The 20,604-nt window shown below is 42.6% G+C and overlaps 1 protein-coding gene across 5 annotated transcripts in view; it reads left to right on the top strand.

Moving 5' to 3' along the window:
* Positions 1-20,604, top strand: part of LOC115079042 (NACHT and WD repeat domain-containing protein 2-like) — a 247,792-nt gene that overhangs the window by 202,289 nt on the left and 24,899 nt on the right. For 2 of the 5 annotated variants that reach the window (XM_029582083.1, XM_029582174.1), the window contains exons 27-30: positions 2,254-2,408; positions 9,869-10,075; positions 11,083-11,177; positions 20,002-20,126. In XM_029582083.1, the coding sequence (XP_029437943.1) occupies positions 2,254-2,408; positions 9,869-10,075; positions 11,083-11,177; positions 20,002-20,126 (582 nt within the window). Of the gene's footprint in view, positions 1-2,253; positions 2,409-9,868; positions 10,076-11,082; positions 11,178-20,001; positions 20,130-20,604 lie in introns of those variants that run through there. The other 3 variants (XM_029582254.1, XM_029582429.1, XM_029582341.1) reach the window with 3 other exon arrangements.

Below are 20,604 nucleotides of genomic sequence, written 5' to 3'. Positions count from 1 at the left end.
TTGGATCCTCACCTCATATCCTTTTATTCTAGAACTTTCTTTTCATTGGGAAACTTGATGTAATCTACTTCAGTGCAAATAACTGTAGGAAGGCTATTCCAAAGTACAGGAACTATGTACAGAAGCCTTCTGATGTGTACAAGCCAAATGGACCCTAGAATGAAAGTAGTGCTTGTTAAGAAGTTCTCAGGCTAAGACAACCAAGAAGCCAAATATTTATTTAGATTTAGCTCACATCTTTTCATTGGTAGCTCAAGGCGAGTTACATTCAGCTACTGTAGGTATTTCCCTGTCCGCAGAGGGGTTAAAATCTAAGGGCCTGAACAATTTTCACATTTATTTATTTTATTTAAGATTTTTATATACCGGCATTCATGATACAATCACATCATGCCGGTTTACATATAACAGGGGTGTACAATAAACAACTGAGTAACCTGTAAGTGTAGAAGGAGGCAGTTACAAATAACAAGGATGGTAGAACTTGGAGAAGAGAAAAAAGGAGAGGATAACATAGAATATAGATATTTACATATAAATAGAATGTGAGGAAAGCCTTAGTAAATCAGGCCCTAGTTTTATACCTGAGGCAATGACTTACCCAAGGTCACAAGGAGCAGCAGCAGGATTTGAACCCTAGTTTCCCAGATTCTCAGTCTACTGCTCTGATTACCAGGCTACTCTTGCACTCCAATACTGAAAGCTTTAGGGATCCCAGATCAGAGAACTCTAAAGACCAAGGGCAAGATCTTGAACTTGGATCTGAACTTGACCAGGAGGCAGTGAAGGGGTGATATGATTGAACTTCTTACCATCTGTCAGTAATCTGGCTGCAGTCTTTTAAAGGAGCTGGAGCCATTTCACATGCTGATTCCTTGAAAATCACTGTGGTTTGAAGTTGTGGATGCTTTGAACCTTTGGCTCACTCAAAAGCATGTGTTGAAAAGGCCTGCAACTGCTCATGCAGCTTTTTTTTTTTCCTTGCCATCTCAACCTTTAGCTGGTAGACATACTTGATGTGACCTATCTTACAAAGATAACAGGTGACACAAACCTACTTGCTGTTTTGCACCACTCCAGTCTACACATGTTGCTTACACAGACTGCGAGCCTGCAGGAGGCAGGCAAAGACAGATACTGTGGAAAACTGCATCCTCAGCTACAAAACACCTGACTGCCACCAAGCGACTTGAGCTAAATGCTACATAGTATGCTGGACACATAACAATTAAATAAATACACTTGGGGAACAAACATTTTATTAATGGGTTACACCTTATCTTAGAGATCGTCTAATCCTGTACACGCAGATCATCCTGTGTTTTCTAATGCACATTTCTAAAGAAACCTGTAGCTAAATATGGGGCCAATGCAATAAATCTGCATGGAAAACGGGCGCTCAGTGTTGACCGCCCATTTTCCTAATGCGCACCCAGGCACCTCTCTTGGGTGTGTGACTCAATATTTAAATGAGAGGTCGTGCTGCCAAGGAGGCGCTAGGGAGAAATGTGTGCCCCTAGCACCTCCTTGGCAGCGGGCACACAGGAGAGCTGGCTGTCAGCGGGTTAGGAAAACGGATGCTCAATTTTACAAGGGTCCATTTCCTAACCGGTGCGCAGCTACGGGTTAGGAAAATGGACGCTCGTTAATTGAGCGTCTATTTCCCTAACCTGACTGCTGGCACACCTGACTGGTTCCTCTGACTTAATATCGCTATGATATTAAGTCGGAGGATGTACAGAAAGCAGTATTTTCTGCAATTCTGTACACTTTTTCGGGCTGCTCAGAAATTAATGCCTGCACTTGCAGGCGTAAATTTCTGAACGTAAAAATGTTCGGGTCAGGCGCACATTTTTTTTTTTTTAGATCCGGGAGAATAATAATAGCCTCATCAACATGCATTTGCATGTGATGAGCACTATTAGTTTCGCGGGGGTTGGACACGCATTTTGGACGTGCTAATCCCCTTACAGCATAAGGGGCTGTGGGCGCACCTCCAAATCATGCGTCCAATCACAGTTTAAACAGTGCGCTCGGCTGAATGCACTGTTTTGCATCGGCCCATGTTCTTGCCACTTGCACTCTGGTTAGATTCCTTTTTTTTAAATTAGCCAATAAGATGTATCAAATGTAAATCCTCTTACATTTCCTTTCACTGAACACTGGTTCTCTGCACCAAGAACTAATGACAACTTTAGTACTTTGCTCAGTTCTCTCTTCTAATAATAATACTCTCTGAAATACAATGTTTAGTATTTCAAACCCCATGGGAGAGGCGTAATGAAACCAGAACTGCAAAGAAAAGGAGGAAGGAGGGTGAGATAAAACGAGAAATTGAGAAACTCCAGCAGCTTGCTGATGAAAAGTCCAATGCCATTGATCAGTACCTTCTCAGCGGAGATGAAAAGGTGAGAATTGATGTTATATAAATGTAACTATGCAGGCAATGATTACGTGGAAGGGCTCCATATTTTTGTTCCTCTTCTGTTGTCTGAGGAAGAACAGCAAAGTATCCAAGCTTGAAGTGGGCTACCTGTTTCCAGTTGGATGCAAACTCCTGCCAAGTCAAAATAACAGGGCAGATATGAAGCTGTTACAGGGTTTGCATACACTATACTGTATGGCACTATTTGTTCTACCATAAATCAAAAAATCGTAAGCCAACCCTTACTTTTATTAAATCTTGCACATCAAGAATCACATGTATTCAAATATATGATTTTGCAATACTTATTGTGTTGGTAAGGAACCTAAAGAGCAGAGGAACACAGGGAGTGAATTAAATAAAGAGACGGGGAGGAGAAACTGGAGGAATAAAGAAAGAATGAGAGAGAGAGAAAAAAAGACAAAAAGGGAAGGTGGAATGTAAAACAAGAGAAGCAAAGCCAGAGACAGCAAAAATGGAAAACTAAACTATTTTGTTATAGAAAATAATGGTATTAAGTAACTAGTTAAAGTTATATACCATGAGGCCCAATTCCATTTTTCTTCTGTTGTGTAATTCCCCTCTCTGTGTGAGCTTGGCACCTGGTTCAGTTATTTGAAAAGGGTCCCGAATAAAGTGCACAATAAAGCTTACAGGATCAGATTCTTAGGTATCTGGAAACTGCATATTTTGAGATTGAATTGTTAATATTGTCACAACAGAATCTTTCTCAAGCCTGTTATAAACTGCTCACTTACTATTTGTACAATGACGAAATGTCTTCCAAATTTGTCCACCAAAATTCTCATTACCTTATTGTAACCCCTGGGCTAGGCTCACTTCACAGTCACACCACAGAAAGAGACACAGAGAGAGGCATAGACACAACATAGCCAGGCAGTCATGCCACACACATTTACAGAGAGAGAGACACAGGCAGGGAGACCGCATGAGACACACACAGACCACAACACAGACACATACACATTCCACTTCACAATGGTAAGGCATGGAAATGTTTAAAAAAAAAAAACCAAAAACTTAGGTGTCAGCCAACATTTTTTAGAAGCTGAGAAAAAAATCCAACCCAACTTGCTCATCTTTTTGTATTTTCTCATGTTTTGAGTTGCATATTTAACTTTTACACACTTTTTACTTTAATTCTACCTTTCTTTCCTCTCTTCTCCCTCCACATCCTCATTCTCTCTGGCCTCTTTGCCTATTCCCTTCACCAAGCTCACTACCTCCTTTCTCCCGATGGACAACAGCTGTGATCTCTCTTTCTGGGTAGGGATCTGGCAGGGTTTCCTGGATTATGGAACACCGCAGTGACTGTTCCCATGTCCAGTTCTGCAACAGAATAAGAAGCTCCCCACCTTGGCCCGCCATAGCAGAAGCAGCTCATCTCCCTAGCCCACCAAAAGAGATGCATGGCGAAGCCGTGAGATGCTTACAGTAATGTGACAATTAAGTTCTGGAATTCATTGCCAGAGGATGTGGTTAATGCAGTTAATGTAGCTGGGTTTAAAAAAAGGTCTGGATAAGTTCCTGGAGGAGATGTCCATAAACTACTGTTAATCAGTAGGGAATAGCCACTGCTTGTTGCTGGCATTAGCATGGGATCTATTTAATATTTGGGTACTTGCCAGTACTTGTGACTTGGGTTGATCACTGTTGGAAACAGGATACTGGGCTTGATGGATCCTTGGGCTGACCCAGTATGGCATATCTTATGTTCTTATGTCACTATGTTCTGGCAGCTCCCTCCCTCCTGAGCTTACAGTGCCTCCATGGCAGAAAGACTTGACAGTATAGCCATTTTTTTCTTCCCTGATTGGGCAACCAGGGTGCCCCTCTTCAGGATTGTTCAAGTCCCCCAGTTTGCTTAGTATAGTGGACTAGACTGAGGTGAATCACTTATTGTTGAGATTTAACTAGACCCCCTCTGGCAACTGGCAAGGCTCCATTGTACTGCATAGACATAAGTAGATGTTGTGTTCGTCGGTCTTCGACTGCTTCGCCCCGTTTGCCTCACCTTGTTTATGGCTCCTCCCGCTCACCTGGGAAAGATGGCTACCGCCGCATCTTCCTGCCGACCTCCCTGGCATCCCGAGAATGGCTATGGTGCTGCCTTCCGCCATTGTTCTTTCCAGGACCTTCTAGGGTGCGTGCAACCCACGTCTTTGTACCACCCTTGGCGCGAACCTTGAGGGCATTCCCTCATGCTGACATCACGCCATCCAGGTATATTACCCTCATCAATTTGCTAGCTCTCCAAGTTAGCAAGGACTCAAATCCGTTCCTGTCTACACTACTCTGCTGCTTCCGTGCTGCCCGCAGGAAGCCTTTCCTCTCTGCCCTTCGGGGTATTACTAACTTGGGTACCCGCTCCTCAGGGGCCATCTGTTTTCTTTCAGGTGCCTTACAGGGAACAGGTACTCGCTCCTTGAGGGCCTGCTCTCCCTGCTTCGGTGCCTGTACCCCCAACTATACCTGGTGGAATCGCTACCCTATAGCTAATATCCAGTGAGTACCTTAATCATCAGTCCATCTCTTCCATAGTACCTCCTTGGGGATTACCTGCTGCGGAACCTCCTGATGTCATCCAGGAGAGAAGGGCTCCCTCTGCCGAGGTCCCTGAGACTGCAACTATCAACTGCCTCACTACTGCCACCGCTGGTGGCTTTCTACAGAGCTGTAAAATAAAAGAACTTGCTTGCGTGTGTGTGTGTATCCGAGTCTAGCCCAGTGCTGTGGCTCCTCACGAGGCTCCTCCCCGTGGGCGTGGTCATCCCCACAGCACCCAAGGATCCACCAAACATACATAACCACAACAGTAGACACCACGGGGCAGATTTTAAAAACCCTACGCGCGTAGGGCCTATTTTCAAAAGGCCCGACGGCGCACATGAAGCCCCAGGAAGCGTGAAAGTCCTGGGGCTTGAAAAAATGGGTGGTCCAGGGGCAGGGCAGGGGCATGGCCAGAGGCCTCTCCACTGCCGCTGGGCCGGGGGATCGCGCGCCGGCAGTTGGCCGGTGCGCGCAAATTACGCCTGCCTCTGACAGGAGTAACTTCTGAAATAAAGGTAGGGGGGGGGGGGATTTTGGGCTGGGGGGCGGGACAGGGAGGGGAAGGTGGGGGAAAAGGAAAGTTCCCTCCGAGGCCGCTCCAATTCCGGAGCATCGTCAGAGGGAACGGGGAAAGCCAGCTGGTCTCCCCGAGGGCTCAGCGTGCTCATGTTATAAAATCGGGCATACATTTGTGCATGCCGGGAAGCGCTCACAAATGTACCCCACACGCGTATGTTTTAAAATCCAGCCCCAAGTGGATAGCTACTAGTCTTTTCTTTAGTTGGTGGAACTACTGCTAACCAGAACAGTCAGGCTGCAACTTTACTTAAGCTCTGTTTACTTACACAAATAAAGATATAGACAGTCCAATCCACATGCAATTCACAGTGAATTAGATAGGACATCTCTCATCTGAAGTAACAGCAGCAGGACATACATATACAGTTATGGCAGCATTTAATCCAGCAGATGCTAGCACAACTTTCTCTCTACACTGGATGGAATTGACTAGATTAGAATTGTGGTGGAGCAGAAATCTCAGTCTTCATGAACTGATGTAATGCCAAACTGCTGAACTCTACCCATTTCAAACACAGCATAGGTCTTATACACAGAGATCTCTACAGGAAAGACATCTTGATTGTGCTGCATTTTTATCCCAGGGCAGTGTTTCCCAACCAGCTTATCATGGCAAACTGGTATGCCTTCAGACCTAATCAGTGTGCCACGCTAAAGTCACCGGCTGATGCTCAGATCCAGGCCAGCACCTGGCTCTGCTCTTTGCACCTCACAGCAACAAGACACCCCAGCAGTGAATCTTAAATGTGGAGGAGCTCCTTTCTGAGAACATGTGTAAACATGCATGTCTGTTCTTCCTAGCTACCGAATAAGCGTGGTAATTAATGGCAGAATGCAGAGCACTGATAGCTTGGCTTTGCTTAGTGTGGCACACATTGCACACAGCACTTCTGTATCTTCTGAGCCTCTTCCTTTGAGTTCTTCCAGCTTGTCCTATCCCCAGGCTGAGTGAGATAGGGAAAGCAATGACTGAGCACTGGATGTGACTTACTTTCAGGCTGATGCAATATCATTGTGTAAAAAACATGTGTCCAAACTGCGCACGCGATTTTTTAATGTGCGCATATCCACCTCTCCTGGGTGCTTGCTGCAATACTGAAATGAGCTGCTATGCTAAAAGGGAGGCACAATGGATAATTTGTGCGTCCCTAGCGCTCTGCATTGGGTAACTAGGAGGCCCCCCCCCCCCCGGCAAGGCTGTGCCAATTGGTCCTTTTCACTGACATTTGTCAGTAAAAGGACCAATCCCCTTTCAGGACAGCCTTCGGAAAGGGGATTGGTCCTTTCACTGACATGTTTATTTATTTATTTGTTTGTTTACTTATTTAATTAATCGATTTTATATACCGATGTTTGGTGTTTACCTTCACAATGGTTCACAAATTCATTGCGAAATCATAGTTTAAAGAAAAATAAACCCATGACAGTTAGAATACAGTAATAAATTAAAGCTATCAATGCATACAATTAATAATAATAATAAAATCATTAAATAAAATCATTAAAATTAATTAATAACTTCAAAAGCATAAAACAATAGTAAACAGAGTTCGAATAAAATAACTAACATAAGAAATAAAAGTTAATGGCTGATATCTGTTCCGTATGTTTGTTCAAAAAGCCACGTTTTCAGTGCCTTTTTAAATAATTTCAAATCTTTCTGGAGTCTTAACTCGACAGGTAAAATATTCCATAATTTAGGTCCAGCTTATGAAACAGCTCTTTCTCTGACATGTGACAGCGAAGGAGTGAATAAATTAATATTATGTTCCTGACCCTTAATATTAATTTATTCACTCCTTCAACTGGGCCAGAACTTGGGGATGCTGCTTTCTGTGGTTCCTCCTAATGTATCACAACGATGCTAATAGGAGGAACCAGAGAAAGAGGAATTTTTTTGTTGTTGTTGAGCCCTTGAGTGTGGCATGATTCTGCTTTCTGTGGTTCCTCCTATTTAATATTGTGATGATACTAGGAGGAGGAATCATAGAAAGCAGAATTTTTTTTTTTTTTTTTTTTTGTGAGCCCCTGAGTGTGCAGCATGCTTTCATGTTTGCTTGCTCCTGGGCAGGTGTTAAATTTGCTGCATTAAAATGGTTGCCTTGGCCACGTAGCAATTTTTGGCATTGTATGGTAATAGCTAATAGCCTCATCTACAAGGAAATTGCATGTGATGAGTGCTATTAGCTACATGCTTGATTGGATGCACGTTTTGGGCACTCTAATCCCTGTATTGCATCAAGTGTAAGTTTAGTGCATCCAAAACATGAATCCAAGCTTGTGTTAAGCGGCACGCTGACCTGAATGCCTGATATTGCATCAGCCTGTCTGAGTGGTGGGAGTAGCAACAGTGAAGGAGCTCTGCCAGCCACAGGCTGCAACCAAGGTAACTAACTTAGCTGACTATCCACACCACACCTACTTCTCTCTTGTCCTGAACTTGTATATAGAAGGAGCTAGTCAGTTGTGAAGGGTTCATATGTGTCTCTACTCCCTCTCTTCTCTGTGTTTTATAATTTGGAAGAGAGACTAATAGGGCTTGCAGTGCTTCCCTAGCTCTCCATGTCCACAGTGCCTGCTGAGTGGAGGTTGGTGTGCCACATGACATTTTGCTTAATGGAGATGTGCCTGGGGCTTAAAGAGGTTGTGAAAACACGATTCTAGGAGATAGCTAGGAAACTCAGTCTAGGAGCAAAGTGGAAAGCTGAATTTCTCCAGGAAATGCAAGAGCTCACAGTAAGGTGTTCATCCTTCAATTTCCTCCTGCAGGAAAAAAAAAAAACAATACCTCTAGACTGAGAGCTTTACACAATACACAATTAGGGTCTCACAAGCAGCTGGGCAGAGGCTTAAAATACCCAGTTATCAGGAATGATCCACTCTGCACCATGGGGCTATGTTAACTACTGCTGTGCATTTTATTGCATGGTAAATATTAGCAATGAGAACTTTGTGTACATTGAGGGAACATTTTTCAAACTGTTTTGGGACAAAGTCCAGGGATACTTTTTACTTGTGGGTTTAGTTATTTAATCAACTTAACTTTTAGTACATCCTTCCAGGAATCACACAATAAAACATAACTACAGTCTGTTCGTATAAATGCATCAAATAATCCATAGCAATAGCAACAACCACAAACACACAGGAAATTAACCAATGATATAAAAACATAAAACCAACAAATATCTAGGGTAAAAAAAAAATAATAATAAAATTATTATCTAGCAAAGCCCCTCTATAAGCCAACTTTGCCTCAGTTTTCAAAACTTAAGAACTAACATACTTCTGCTTTGAAGCTTGCCCTGAATATAAAGTATCTGCAGACTTCTGCACCTGGTTATTGTGCAGAGTTGAAAATGTCTTATATGAGCAATATTTCCTCCCCAACCCCCACTCCCAACTTAAACATGGCCCCCAGGAACCCCTCCTCTAAATGCAGCTGAAAGTACTGCACTTAGGGAGGTCAGTTTTCAGTCAGCCAGTTTGCATGCATAAATGAATTAGCACCAGCTTATACCTTCCAATGCCACTGCATATTGAACTTTAATTTAAACATTGAACTTACCATCCAGCTTCGCCCTCACACCTCTATCAGACCAATCAGAGGAGCCTATAAAGGTAGACTTCGCATTCCCCCAGCAAAAACATCCTTTAGAAAACGAGCCCTCTCCATAGCAGGACCCTCTCAATGGAATGCTCTCCCGCCAGACCTCCGACAAGACCCACGTCATCTGTCATTCAAGAAAAAACTGAAAACCTGGCTGTTTAAACTAGCATTCCCAGAATCATAATTCTCTGCGCTCCATCCAGCTTCCCTCAAGCCATACACAAGTCGATCCTTGTTAACTTCAAATTATTAAGTCTGATCAATGCCTGTTAGAATGTAACTAACTATGTATTTATCGATGTTATAAACTATGTATAGTTGGTTCCTTTTACATAGGGCAAGTTAGTAGCCCCGGTTTCCTATTCAATTATTCGTTCTCTCTCAATGTTCCATGTAACACTCTTTTACATTGTTTTTTGTTCATTGTAAACCGGTCTGATTTGTAATTTTTTACAAGAAGGTTGGTATATAAAAAACCTAAATAAATAAATAAATAAATAAATAAATAAATAAATAACTTTAGAGCTGATGGTCAGTAAGGTTAATCTGAGGCCCCACTTCTCTGTACCAATTAAAGCACCATGTAAATAAAGGAACATTCTCATTGTTCATGTAACTATACATTTTTTAAAATATCCAACAAGACCTGTTCAAGTAATCTGCCAACATTCTTCATATTGCAGATAATAGTTTGCTCATACTATGCACATCATGTCTCCGTGTTCAGTCTGGAAACCCTGTCACATCTGCACACTTTGGAGTCCAGAACGTCTATGCTCTTCTTGCACAACGCTGCCCTGACCTACACGGGAAGTTTTCTGGTGCTTTCCAATTACAGCGACGATGAGAAGACCAGCTACCTAACACTCTGGGACCTGCAGAAGGAAAGGGTAATTTCAGTATACCTTTTTTAAAATGTTGATTACCCTTAGGAGGTCATTTTTAAAAGGATTTACATGCATAAAACAGTTTTACACACATAAAGGGGCATTTGAAAATTGCTACAATATATGCTTTTATGCGTATAAATCCTTTTGAAAATGATCTCCTTTGAGATCAACATACACATGCACAAGACTTACGTTTGTATTTTATAAATGCTATGGTGAGAGCCACACAGTTTACTGAATACCACAGCCCCAAAAGTACACACACCTTTCACATTCAAACTAATTGTAAAATGTGCATGTAATTACCGCAGTTTGTGCATAGAGGCAGGGATTTTATAAAGTATGCACATACGCTGCTTATGAAATATTTGTACACATGCTTGTAAATGCCAGTTCACCTAGATCTCCAGTCCTCCCACCCACAAACTGCAGACAAAAGTACAGTTTCAGTCCTATACCTCAATTAGCAGATGTAAAAGCATGTTTGGGAGCATATGTGCATATTGAATATAAAATGTTTTCTAAATTACTGACCTTATGAACATTATGTCTGAATACTGAAACTGGGCAGTGGAGAGTTTTGTGATCAGTAAATCAGGGCTAAAAGTATTTTTGGTTCGCTGTTGACTCTTGTCCGTCAATTCTATGTGCCCTGTTTTCATCTTTCTGACTCCAGAGCTGTTTGTAAACTGTAGCCCAACTCCCAGCTCCCCTTGCACCCCACCTGTGGTTGTGACTATTTTACTTTAAGCCTATGGAGCTGACGCATCTTACTCATGGCTATGCTGTGAATGGGAAAATAGGGAACATGGTTTGCAGCTCTGTAATCTCTTCATTAGTCCATTCTACCAGCCTCAATATGCTTTAATTAGTTTTTCCACAAGCCATTCTCTAACTGCAAATATTGAAATGAGTACATTTTAAACTGTCTCAATTTTTATTAACTAGTGACTTTAAAATGTATAGGAAGCAGCTACATAATGGGATTGTTTGCCAACATTTCCCAGGTCAAGAAGCGATTAAAAAATGAGCCCAATGTGTGCTGCATAGCCATCACGGATGATGCTAATCGCGTTGTGTTTGGAGTCCTGGTCAGCAACAGGTATGGAAATATTTGGGGAAAATTCATAGGATAGGAGGCAATATCTTTTTGTGCATTGCAAAGTAGTTAAAAGATAGGAAAGAGTAAGACTAAATGGTCAGTTTTCTCAGTGGTGAAAGATAAACAGTGGAGTGCCTCAAGGATCTGAACTGGGACTGGTGCTTTTTAATATATTTACAAATGATCTGGAAAGGACAACAATGAGTGAGATGATCAAATTTGCAGATACAAATTTATTCTGAGTTGTTAAATCACAAGTGCATTATGAAAGATTGTAGGAGGACCTTGCGAGACTGGAAAATTGGGCATTTAAATGACAGATGAAATTTAATGTGGACAAGTGCAAAGGGATGCACATAGGGAAAAGTAACCCACACTGTAGCTTACACAATCTTAGGTTCCATATTAGGAGTAACCTCCCAGGAAAAGGATCTGGGCATCATCGTGGACAATACTTTAAAATCCTTATTGGCCATTGGAGGCAGATTTTCAACATTTCAAATTTGCAGAGGAGTGCGGCAGGGATGCCCACTTTCCCCCTTCTTATACATACTCTCCATTGATCCTCTACAAAGAAAAATTGAGGAAGCTAGGTTAACTGGCTTGGAAGTCAAAGATATGTCTTTTAAAATAGCGGCCTTTGCCAATGATGTCTGTCATTCTTACTAGTCCAATGAATTCCCTGACTAAAATTCTTGATCAGACAAACTTTGGGAAATTTGCAAGATTAAACATCAATCAAGAGAAGTCGGAAACCTTAGAACTGAATGGCAATTTAAAACAAAAATGGGGGAGAAGTTTTCCTCTACAATGGGTACAAATGGAAATGAAATATCTGGGTATCAAAATCCTGGTGAATATTAACTATTTATAAAGCAAATGTGTCCCCACTAATACAGAATATGACAGGGAACTTAAAGTGGTGGACCAATCTTCCTCTATCGCTTACTGGAAGGATCCATTTATTAAAAATGATGGAGATACCCAAATGGCTCTACTTAACCAAATCAGTAACATCTGCATTATCTCGAAAGGATCTAAGGGAGATAAATAGATGCTTTAGAATTTTTCTATGAAATGGGAAAAGGCAAGGTTACCCCTACAAGTCTTAATGAAGCCAATTCTACAAGGGGGTTTGAATTGTCCTAACTTGTTACACTACAATCTGGCATGAATGTTGAGGCATATTGTGGATTGGCTTATGGGCTCTTCTTATTTTTGACCTCTAGAACATTTACAGAGGTGGTTTGGGAGTTGATCACTTTCCACATTATTACAGCTAGAGATGAATGAGGTCTCAGATGATATGAGGTCTTATCTGCTGGTATCTTCATGTAGACAGGCTTTCAGATTTTTATGTAAACTCATAGGTCAAAAAGGGAGAATTTCACCCTACCTGTCTATATGTGGAAACCCCGAATTCTCCCCAGGCATGGAGAACATGGTGTTTAAAGATTGGCAGAGGAGAGCCTCATATACATCTGACAAATCTTTATTGAAAATTCAAATATTTTACATAGTTTTCATGAGTTACAAACTCAATATCAGCAGCTGCAGAAAGGTTGTTTTTTGCTTATTTACAATTGAGACACTGTCATGAGTTTGCTTACCAAAAATCCATAAGAACATAAGAACATGCCATACTGGGTCAGACCAAGGGTCCATCAAGCCCAGCATCCTGTTTCCAACAGTGGCCAATCCAGGCCATAAGAACCTGGCAAGTAACAAAAAACTAAGTCTATTCCATATTTAGGGATATTTAGGGATAAGGGATAAATTGGAAAAGGTCTTGTCGGGAGACAGGCCTGGGAAACCATCATGTGCCGAGTTCTCAAAGGCTCTAATTACTCTGGTTGTTCAGGTGGAGTTCCCAGAAATATTGACATGTTGGTCTAGTTGGACAGAAATTGGGCTGACTCATAAAGATCTACAATATTGCTTTAAGCATATTCCAGACATTACCGAAAACGCAAATTTATCACAAGAAAGACCATTTAAAGCAAAGATCTGTCCATCTGCTAGCTGTTCTAAATGTGGAGCAGAGATTACTTAGTGATTATGTACATGGATTTTGGAAATGTCCCAAGACCTCTATATTTTAGAAGGAAGTAGAAAAGCGATGCTCCTCACTTCTGGGAATATTTCTTTCAGGAAATCCAAGAATCTGGCTCTTGGGCCTTTATGAAGGTGAACTGTATAAAATTAGCAAACAACAAATTATTTATAGATAAGGCAGGGTTAACAGCAAAGAAAACAATTTTAGCTAACTGGATAGGAATAGAAATCCCAAACATGACTCATTGGGAGAAATGAATAATAAAATTATTAACCTTTGAATATCTCTTTCTCTTCTCAAACAGGAGGCCATGTTGGGGGTATGGCAGGCCTTCACTGATAAAGAATATGATATTGAACTTATAGCCTGATTTTCTTCTTTTGTTATTCTCTTTTCTTTCCTTGGGCCCTGGTTGTTCTTCTCTCATATGCCCCTTTTGAAATTGAAACTGAAGTTGAAATGGAAAGTAGAATTGAATTGAAACTATTTCTAATGTGAGATTGGGGGTTGGGATTGAAAGGAAGGGGGTGGGGTGAGAAGAGGTATAGAATACAGGGATCCAAGGTAATACATGACTTACTGTTCATTGTTACCTCGAAAGTTAGAAATTTGTTAGCTGAAGAAATAATGTTTTTGGATTGTATGAATGTCTCTACTCCCTATAATAAAACAAATAAATGTTGAATAAAAAACAATCCTTAGTTCAGCATGCGGCAGTAGTCAAAAAAGCAAACAAAATGTTAGGAATTATTAGGAAAGAAATGGAGAATAAAATGGAGAATGTCATAATAACTTTGCATCGCTCTATGGTGAGGTTACACCTAGAATACTATGTGTATTTCTGGTCACCACATCTCAAAAAAGATATATTGTAGTTGCACTGGAAAAGGTACAGAGAAGGGCAACCAAAATGATAAAGGGGATGGAACAGCTATCTTATGTGGAAAGCTTAAAGAGGTTAGGGCTGTTCAGCTTGGAGAAGAGATGGCTGAGGGGGGATATGATAGAGGTCTATAAAGTCATGAGTAGAATAAAACAGATAAGTGTAAAAAGGTTATTTATTCTTTCAAAAATACAAAGAATAGGGGACTCTCCATGAAGTTAGTAAGTAGAACATTTTAAACAAATGGAAGAAAGTTCTTTTTCAGTCAACAGACAATTAAGCTCTGGAATTCATTGTCACAGGATGTGGTTAAGATTGTTAGCATAGCTGGGTTTTAAAAAAGATTTGGCCAAGTTCCTGGACCAGAAGTCCATAAACTGTTATTAACCAAGTAGACATAGGAAATAGCGAGTAGCCACTGCTTATCACTGCATATTAGCAGCATAGGATCTATTTACTGTATGGGATCTTGCCAGGTACTTGGGACCTCGATTATCCACTGTTAGAAACAAGATGCTCGACTTGATGGACCCTCAGTCTGACCCAGTATGGCAATTCTTATGTTCTTAAATATTTATTATTTTTATTAGTATAGTTGTATTATTATAATTGATGTTTTATATTGTTTTATTTCATTTTATGTTTTATGAGGCATGATGTTTGTTTTTCCATTGTTGCACTGAATACAGACTCTAGCTTATTGCAATGTAATTTTTTAAAATTTGGATTACCAGAGGGAACTGGGCTTTTTCTGCAAGGAGGGGGGGAGGGGGCAGGACAGAGACTGACAGATTGTGAGAGATCAACTCAGAACTGAGCAAAATAAAAACTGAGATGGTGTGAGACAGAGAGAGAGAGCCTAAGACAGACAGAAGCTGTTTCTAATGTGTCTGTTATTGAAAAAATAATAAAAATTAAGTGTAAAAAACAAACAAACCAGAATGAAGAGGGGGCAGCATAATAATTGTATTCAGAGTAGTAAGAAATCTAACACCAAACCTGCATGGAACAATCTTCTGATGGAGGCAAAAACAAAAAAAAATGAATTCAAGAACGCGTGGGATATGCACAGAGGATCTTTAGTTACGAAGAATTAAAAGGAAAGCCATAAATCATAGGGATATACCTATAGTACGTGAATGTAATCTGCTTTGATGAACACTTTGAAGTGCCGAAAAGCAGAATATAAAAATCTAAATAAATAAATAAAATAACTAACTAATAAAATCTAGCATACTTTGGCCTGGATTTATCAAAATGCACTAAATACCACATGCAATAGAAAAAGGGGTATGTTTTATGGTAATAGGCAGTTTTTTGCAATTTACGCTAATACCTATGTGAAGAGCTAAGTTACTGCAAATTGTGATAACTTTTTTGCACTTTAAGATATGTGCCAGAATGTGGTATTTTCTACATACTGGGGGGGGACCATGTTTACTAGAGGGGGGGGGGGGAAGAGAGTGCAAGCCTAGCCATAATGCCCTTACCCTAGATAGGTATTTATATCTCTATGGGAGGCCCACCTAGTAACTCGAGGTGAGGTTTAGGTATTAGTGTAGGGGGTTAGGGGCCACTTTGACAGAACAGTGCTCTCTTGTGAACATTTGATGACCCTCAGAGTGAGAAAATTCACCCAAAGATGAGATTTGTGCAATGTTCTCCAATCTAGCTTGATGGACTCTCTACCTAGGTAACATCAAGCTAGGTTGAGAGAACATTGCACAAATCTCATCTTTGGCTGAGTTTCCTCATTCCGAAGGTCATCAGATGTTCACAAGAGTGCACTGTTCTGTTCTACATCTCATATTGAATGTCAAAGTGGCCCCTAACCCCCTACACTAATACCTAAACCTCACCTCAAGTTACTAGGTGGGCCTCCCATAGAGATATATATACCTATCTAGGGTGAGGGCACAATGGCTACTCACTCTCTCTCTCTCTCCCCCACCCTTAACACTACTGAAAAAAGGTGTAGCTAAAATCACTCCCACTCCTCCTCTTTTTCAGATTTGCATCACACCATATGATATGGTGCGATTGCATGCATTAACTGTGCTTTTCGCATGCAAAAACGCCTTATAGCATTTTGATAAATGACCCCCTTTGTCTCTACAGACCCCATCTTCTGGAGGACCTTTTAAGACTCCTTGCACTTGGTTAGTAGTTTGTTGGCAGTGGTGGGATCAAAGACCAGCACCTTATCTTTAGGCTGAGTTTCTGGAGCCATCCTGGGGGAGGGGTTGCTCTGTGGCTTCTCCCAGAGAAGGTAATATCTGGCCTACGGATGCCAAGAGGGATGCTTTCTTGCCCAACTGAGCCCTAGCCATTAGGGGTGTGCATTCGGATTGACCGCATTAGTGAAACGCAACTCATTTTTTTTTTTTTACTTAAAAAATTGATTCGACATAAACGATCGGATTTCCCACATATCGAACATAGATATGTTCGATATGTGGGAAATCGCGATTGTTGAGCCAAAATAAAAATATAAACCCCCTCACCCTCCTTAATCCCCCCCCCCCGACTTACCACAACTCCATGGTGATGGAGCGGAGTGAGGACGCCATTTCTGCAATCCTTGGCGAGAAGCATGTGACGTCGGCGGCACGTCGAGTGACGCGGCGTCACGTGATTCCCGGCGAGTTCGCGCCGGACGGCTCGTTCGGCCCAAAAAGAACTTTTGGCCAGCTTGGGGGGGCCTCCTGACCCCCCCAAGCTGGCCAAAAGTTCTTTTTGGGCCGAACGAGCCGTCCGGCGCGAACTCGCCGGGAATCACGTGACGCCGCGTCACTCGACGTGCCGCCGACGTCACATGCTTCTCGCCAAGGATTGCAGAAATGGCGTCCTCACTCCTCGCTCGATCACCAGGGAGTTGTGGTAAGTCTGGGGGGGGGGGATTAAGGAGGGTGAGGGGGTTTAAATTTTTTTTTGCACATATGTACATATACCCAACTCATTGGATTTTTTTTATGTCCATATTGGCCGCAAGTGGGACCCCCTTTCGGACATAAAAAATATGAACATAAAATTTTGCTCTGCACATCCCTACTAGCCATGCCCTTCCCACTGACATCATAGGTCCTTCACATGAGGAGGCCCACAACATGTGGGGCAGGGCAGGTTGTCCCCCTGAAAGGGCAGACCAAGGTTGGTTGCCCCTTTGGGAGTGACTGAGAAAGGTTGAGGTTTTGAATTATTTTTAATACAACAGAAGGGACATTGTAGATAGTATGGAGTGAAGAGTTTCTTTTACTACCTAGGCCAGTAGTATTCACTTCACTTCCAGCCCTCAAGGGTAGCAAACAGGCCGCATTTTCAGGATATCCCTGATGCAAATACATGAGATAAAGTTGCATGCACACTGTGTCCTGAAAACCCAACCTGTTTGTACCCTCGAAGGCTGCGAGTGAATACGATTGATCTTGACTATTGCTTGCACTTGTTTTTTATATCCCCTTTTTATTTATTTGTTAATTATTGCATGCTGAGTGAAATTAACCACCAACTGAAAGAGAGATTAGAAAGGGAATATATTTATTTCTGACTGACCTTGGGAGGTAATATAATTTTGATATTTTAGATTTAATGCAGTCTGTTACAGCTGCTTAACAAGTGTTTGTCGGGGAGAGGAGGGGCTGGGTTGCCTGTAGTAGAGTTTTATAGTGCTGTTTTTGTATTTATTTAATGAGAATGTTTATTATAGTGAGTTTTGAGTGCAGTGTAACTTTGATATTGTTTTATTATGTAGGGAAATTGTGTGAGGAGGGGGAGGGAGGAGTAGGGGAAGGCCAGGCTTTATACTGTTTATTTGTATTTTATAACAATGTTGTATTGGATATATATAATTTTTTTTGTACTGTTAGACCATTAGTAACCCACAATGGGTGAGGACTTGTCTTGCAGAAAGGCACGTGACATTACATATTTGTGGTATTGTGTTATACTTGTGGTTTAGTGTGCCCATGGGCCTCAGCCTGACCCAGACCTTCTGAGCCGAGCCAAGGGTTGACGGTGGCCCCGCATGGCTGATGGTCTACCCTCTGCCAGGCCGGCAAGCTCCCATGGCCAACATCCAAGGATGATGGAAGGTGAATGGTCCTCCGACCATTCTGGGCCCTTTCGGACCTGCTGCGAGCAGCATGGAACAGCAGTCCTGGCCTGAGGTTGAGGGCAGATGGGCCTTGACATGAAGACATGACTATGGAGAGATGCGACGGCATCTAGACGAAGACACATGGCTGATGCAACGGCATCCAGGGACGAAGACACATGACTGATGCAACGGCATCCAGGGGCGAGACTCTTGACATCCACAAAGGCAACACGAGGCATGGACATTGGCACTGTCTCTCAGGGCGCCCTAACTCAGGCCACCCGCGGGACTGAGTCGCGGACCACCCTGTCTGTTACGCGCCCTACACAGCCCTTGCAGACCTGGTCACGGACCACGACGGTAGCGGGACTTCACAGGAACACACATCCGGGACATGACGGCTCAGGAGCACAGGACAACCGTCCACTGGCAGGCTAGTCCTCTCAGGAGAATTGCATCTGAGGGACCCCCGGCCTACCGTACCAGAAGGCTCGAGAGCGAAGATGAGGCGTGGCATAGGGAAGAACATCTAGGAAGGCAGGAACACTAGGACGTGGAAGATCATGAAGACACCTGGACATGGACCTCAGGCACGAAGACTTGAACATGGAACAGCTGAACGAAACAAGGAGCTCCTAGAAGACTGGAAGACCTTACATGGACTCTGGAAGGCCAGAGCCTCCAGAGCGAAGACTCATGATGATGCAAGACCAGGAACAATGAACGGAGCAGCCCTTTATAGGGCTGAAGCAGGAAACAGTCATCAAGGTGGGACCCAGACACTTCCTGTGTCTGGCCCTTTAAATATTGCAAAGAGACACGGCCACGCACCTAGGAGGAGAGCAGGAGCCATGCAGGACCGCGGACAGCGGCCTGCACAGACGCACGACGTCAAACAAGGCAGGGCTGGCCTGGAACACAGGCCCAACGTGAACAGCGGCTCCAGCCGCTGCCGGAGGCCCCAGGAGTGGCTCCTGCCGCTGCTGGAGGCCCCAGGAGCAGCTCCTGCCGCTACTCCAGCCCGGGGCTTTTGCGGCCTCCAGCCGCGAAGGTGGAATCGGCCTCGGGGGCGGTCCCAGCCCCGAAGACAGCCGCAGCTCCAGCCACGGAAGCCCGGATGATGGTGGGCGGCCTCCGGGCTGCGTGGGCAAGCCGACGGCGGCGACCTGCCGTGTCGGTGAAAACAGCATGGTGAGTCAGTGAGCCTGCTCACGGGGGAAACCCGCGGGCAGCGCGAATTCAGAACATATTGTGCCTTCTTGCTCAATAATCTGCCTGGGTAATTTTATAACTGTCTGCATATAGTCAAAGTCACTTACTCATGGACTTTACATCAATATTTGAAGGGAAAATATGCACATCCTTTCCCTTTGAAAATTATCCCACAAAATCTACCCACACATTTGCATCTGCTAATTTGTGCATGTAATTTGTTTCAGGAAAAAAGTATGCATATAAGCCCAAACCCTGCCCTGGGAATACCTTTCTCACTGCAAGTAAAGGTATGTGCATGCAGGCCCTACATGTGTACTTTTCCCTGCATATCAGGCAATTTTGTAAAAGCCCACTTCTGTGGATAAAGCATTGGTTTGCTCGCAAAAATGGCTTTGAAAATTACCCTCAAAATCTCCATTTGCTAAAGCAGTAACAGGTCCCTCCAAATGTGCAGATGCTTGAAGAGATTAATGTTAATGTTAAACAGTAATATGAAAAGTTATGTAGAATTTTGTGAGGATGAAAACTGTATTCAAGGAACTTTGTTTATTCCGGATTTTTGTGTCATTGGCAGACTTAAGGTTTGGGACCCATTCAGCCGCTGGCACAAGACTATTCCTGGGTATGATAGCCTCTCTCTCACTGTGAACAGCAATCTGCAAGTGATCGAAGACGGAGCAAAGGCAATCCTACTGGCAGGTGTGGGAGCTGGCTTTCAGGTTTCTGCCTTTGAAAATTCTGTTAGAACTGTAATAAAACCAACCACCAGTATAATGGTGTAAAACAAATATGCACAACTAAAGGCAAGATCTTCTCTCACAAGGTTGCTGTCAGTATTTTATTATGATCTTGCACTTTAGTTTTAACTGTGAATTATAATCAGTAAGAAAAATAGAATTTGACTTGAGGGGCAAGAAACTGGATGTCACTGCTATTAACCCAGAACAGTTAGGCTTCCCTCACTGCCCTGAGAAAAAATCAGACAGGACCCAAAATGGCAGAATGATCCTGGTTTAACTTTCTTTGTTTTTGTTTTACCGATGAATTGAAAGGGAGAATTATCTACTTGAAAGCAGGAACCATTCTGACATACATTAAATAGAGCACAACTTTTATATTGATCTTAGCATACAGCAGTCTATGGATGGTAGTATGCCAGGTTTCATTTCCCCAGTAT

The sequence above is a fragment of the Rhinatrema bivittatum genome, chromosome 1 (assembly GCF_901001135.1).
Source record: "Rhinatrema bivittatum chromosome 1, aRhiBiv1.1, whole genome shotgun sequence".
Lineage (NCBI taxonomy): Eukaryota > Metazoa > Chordata > Amphibia > Gymnophiona > Rhinatrematidae > Rhinatrema > Rhinatrema bivittatum.
This window is presented reverse-complemented; position numbering and strand designations above follow the sequence as displayed.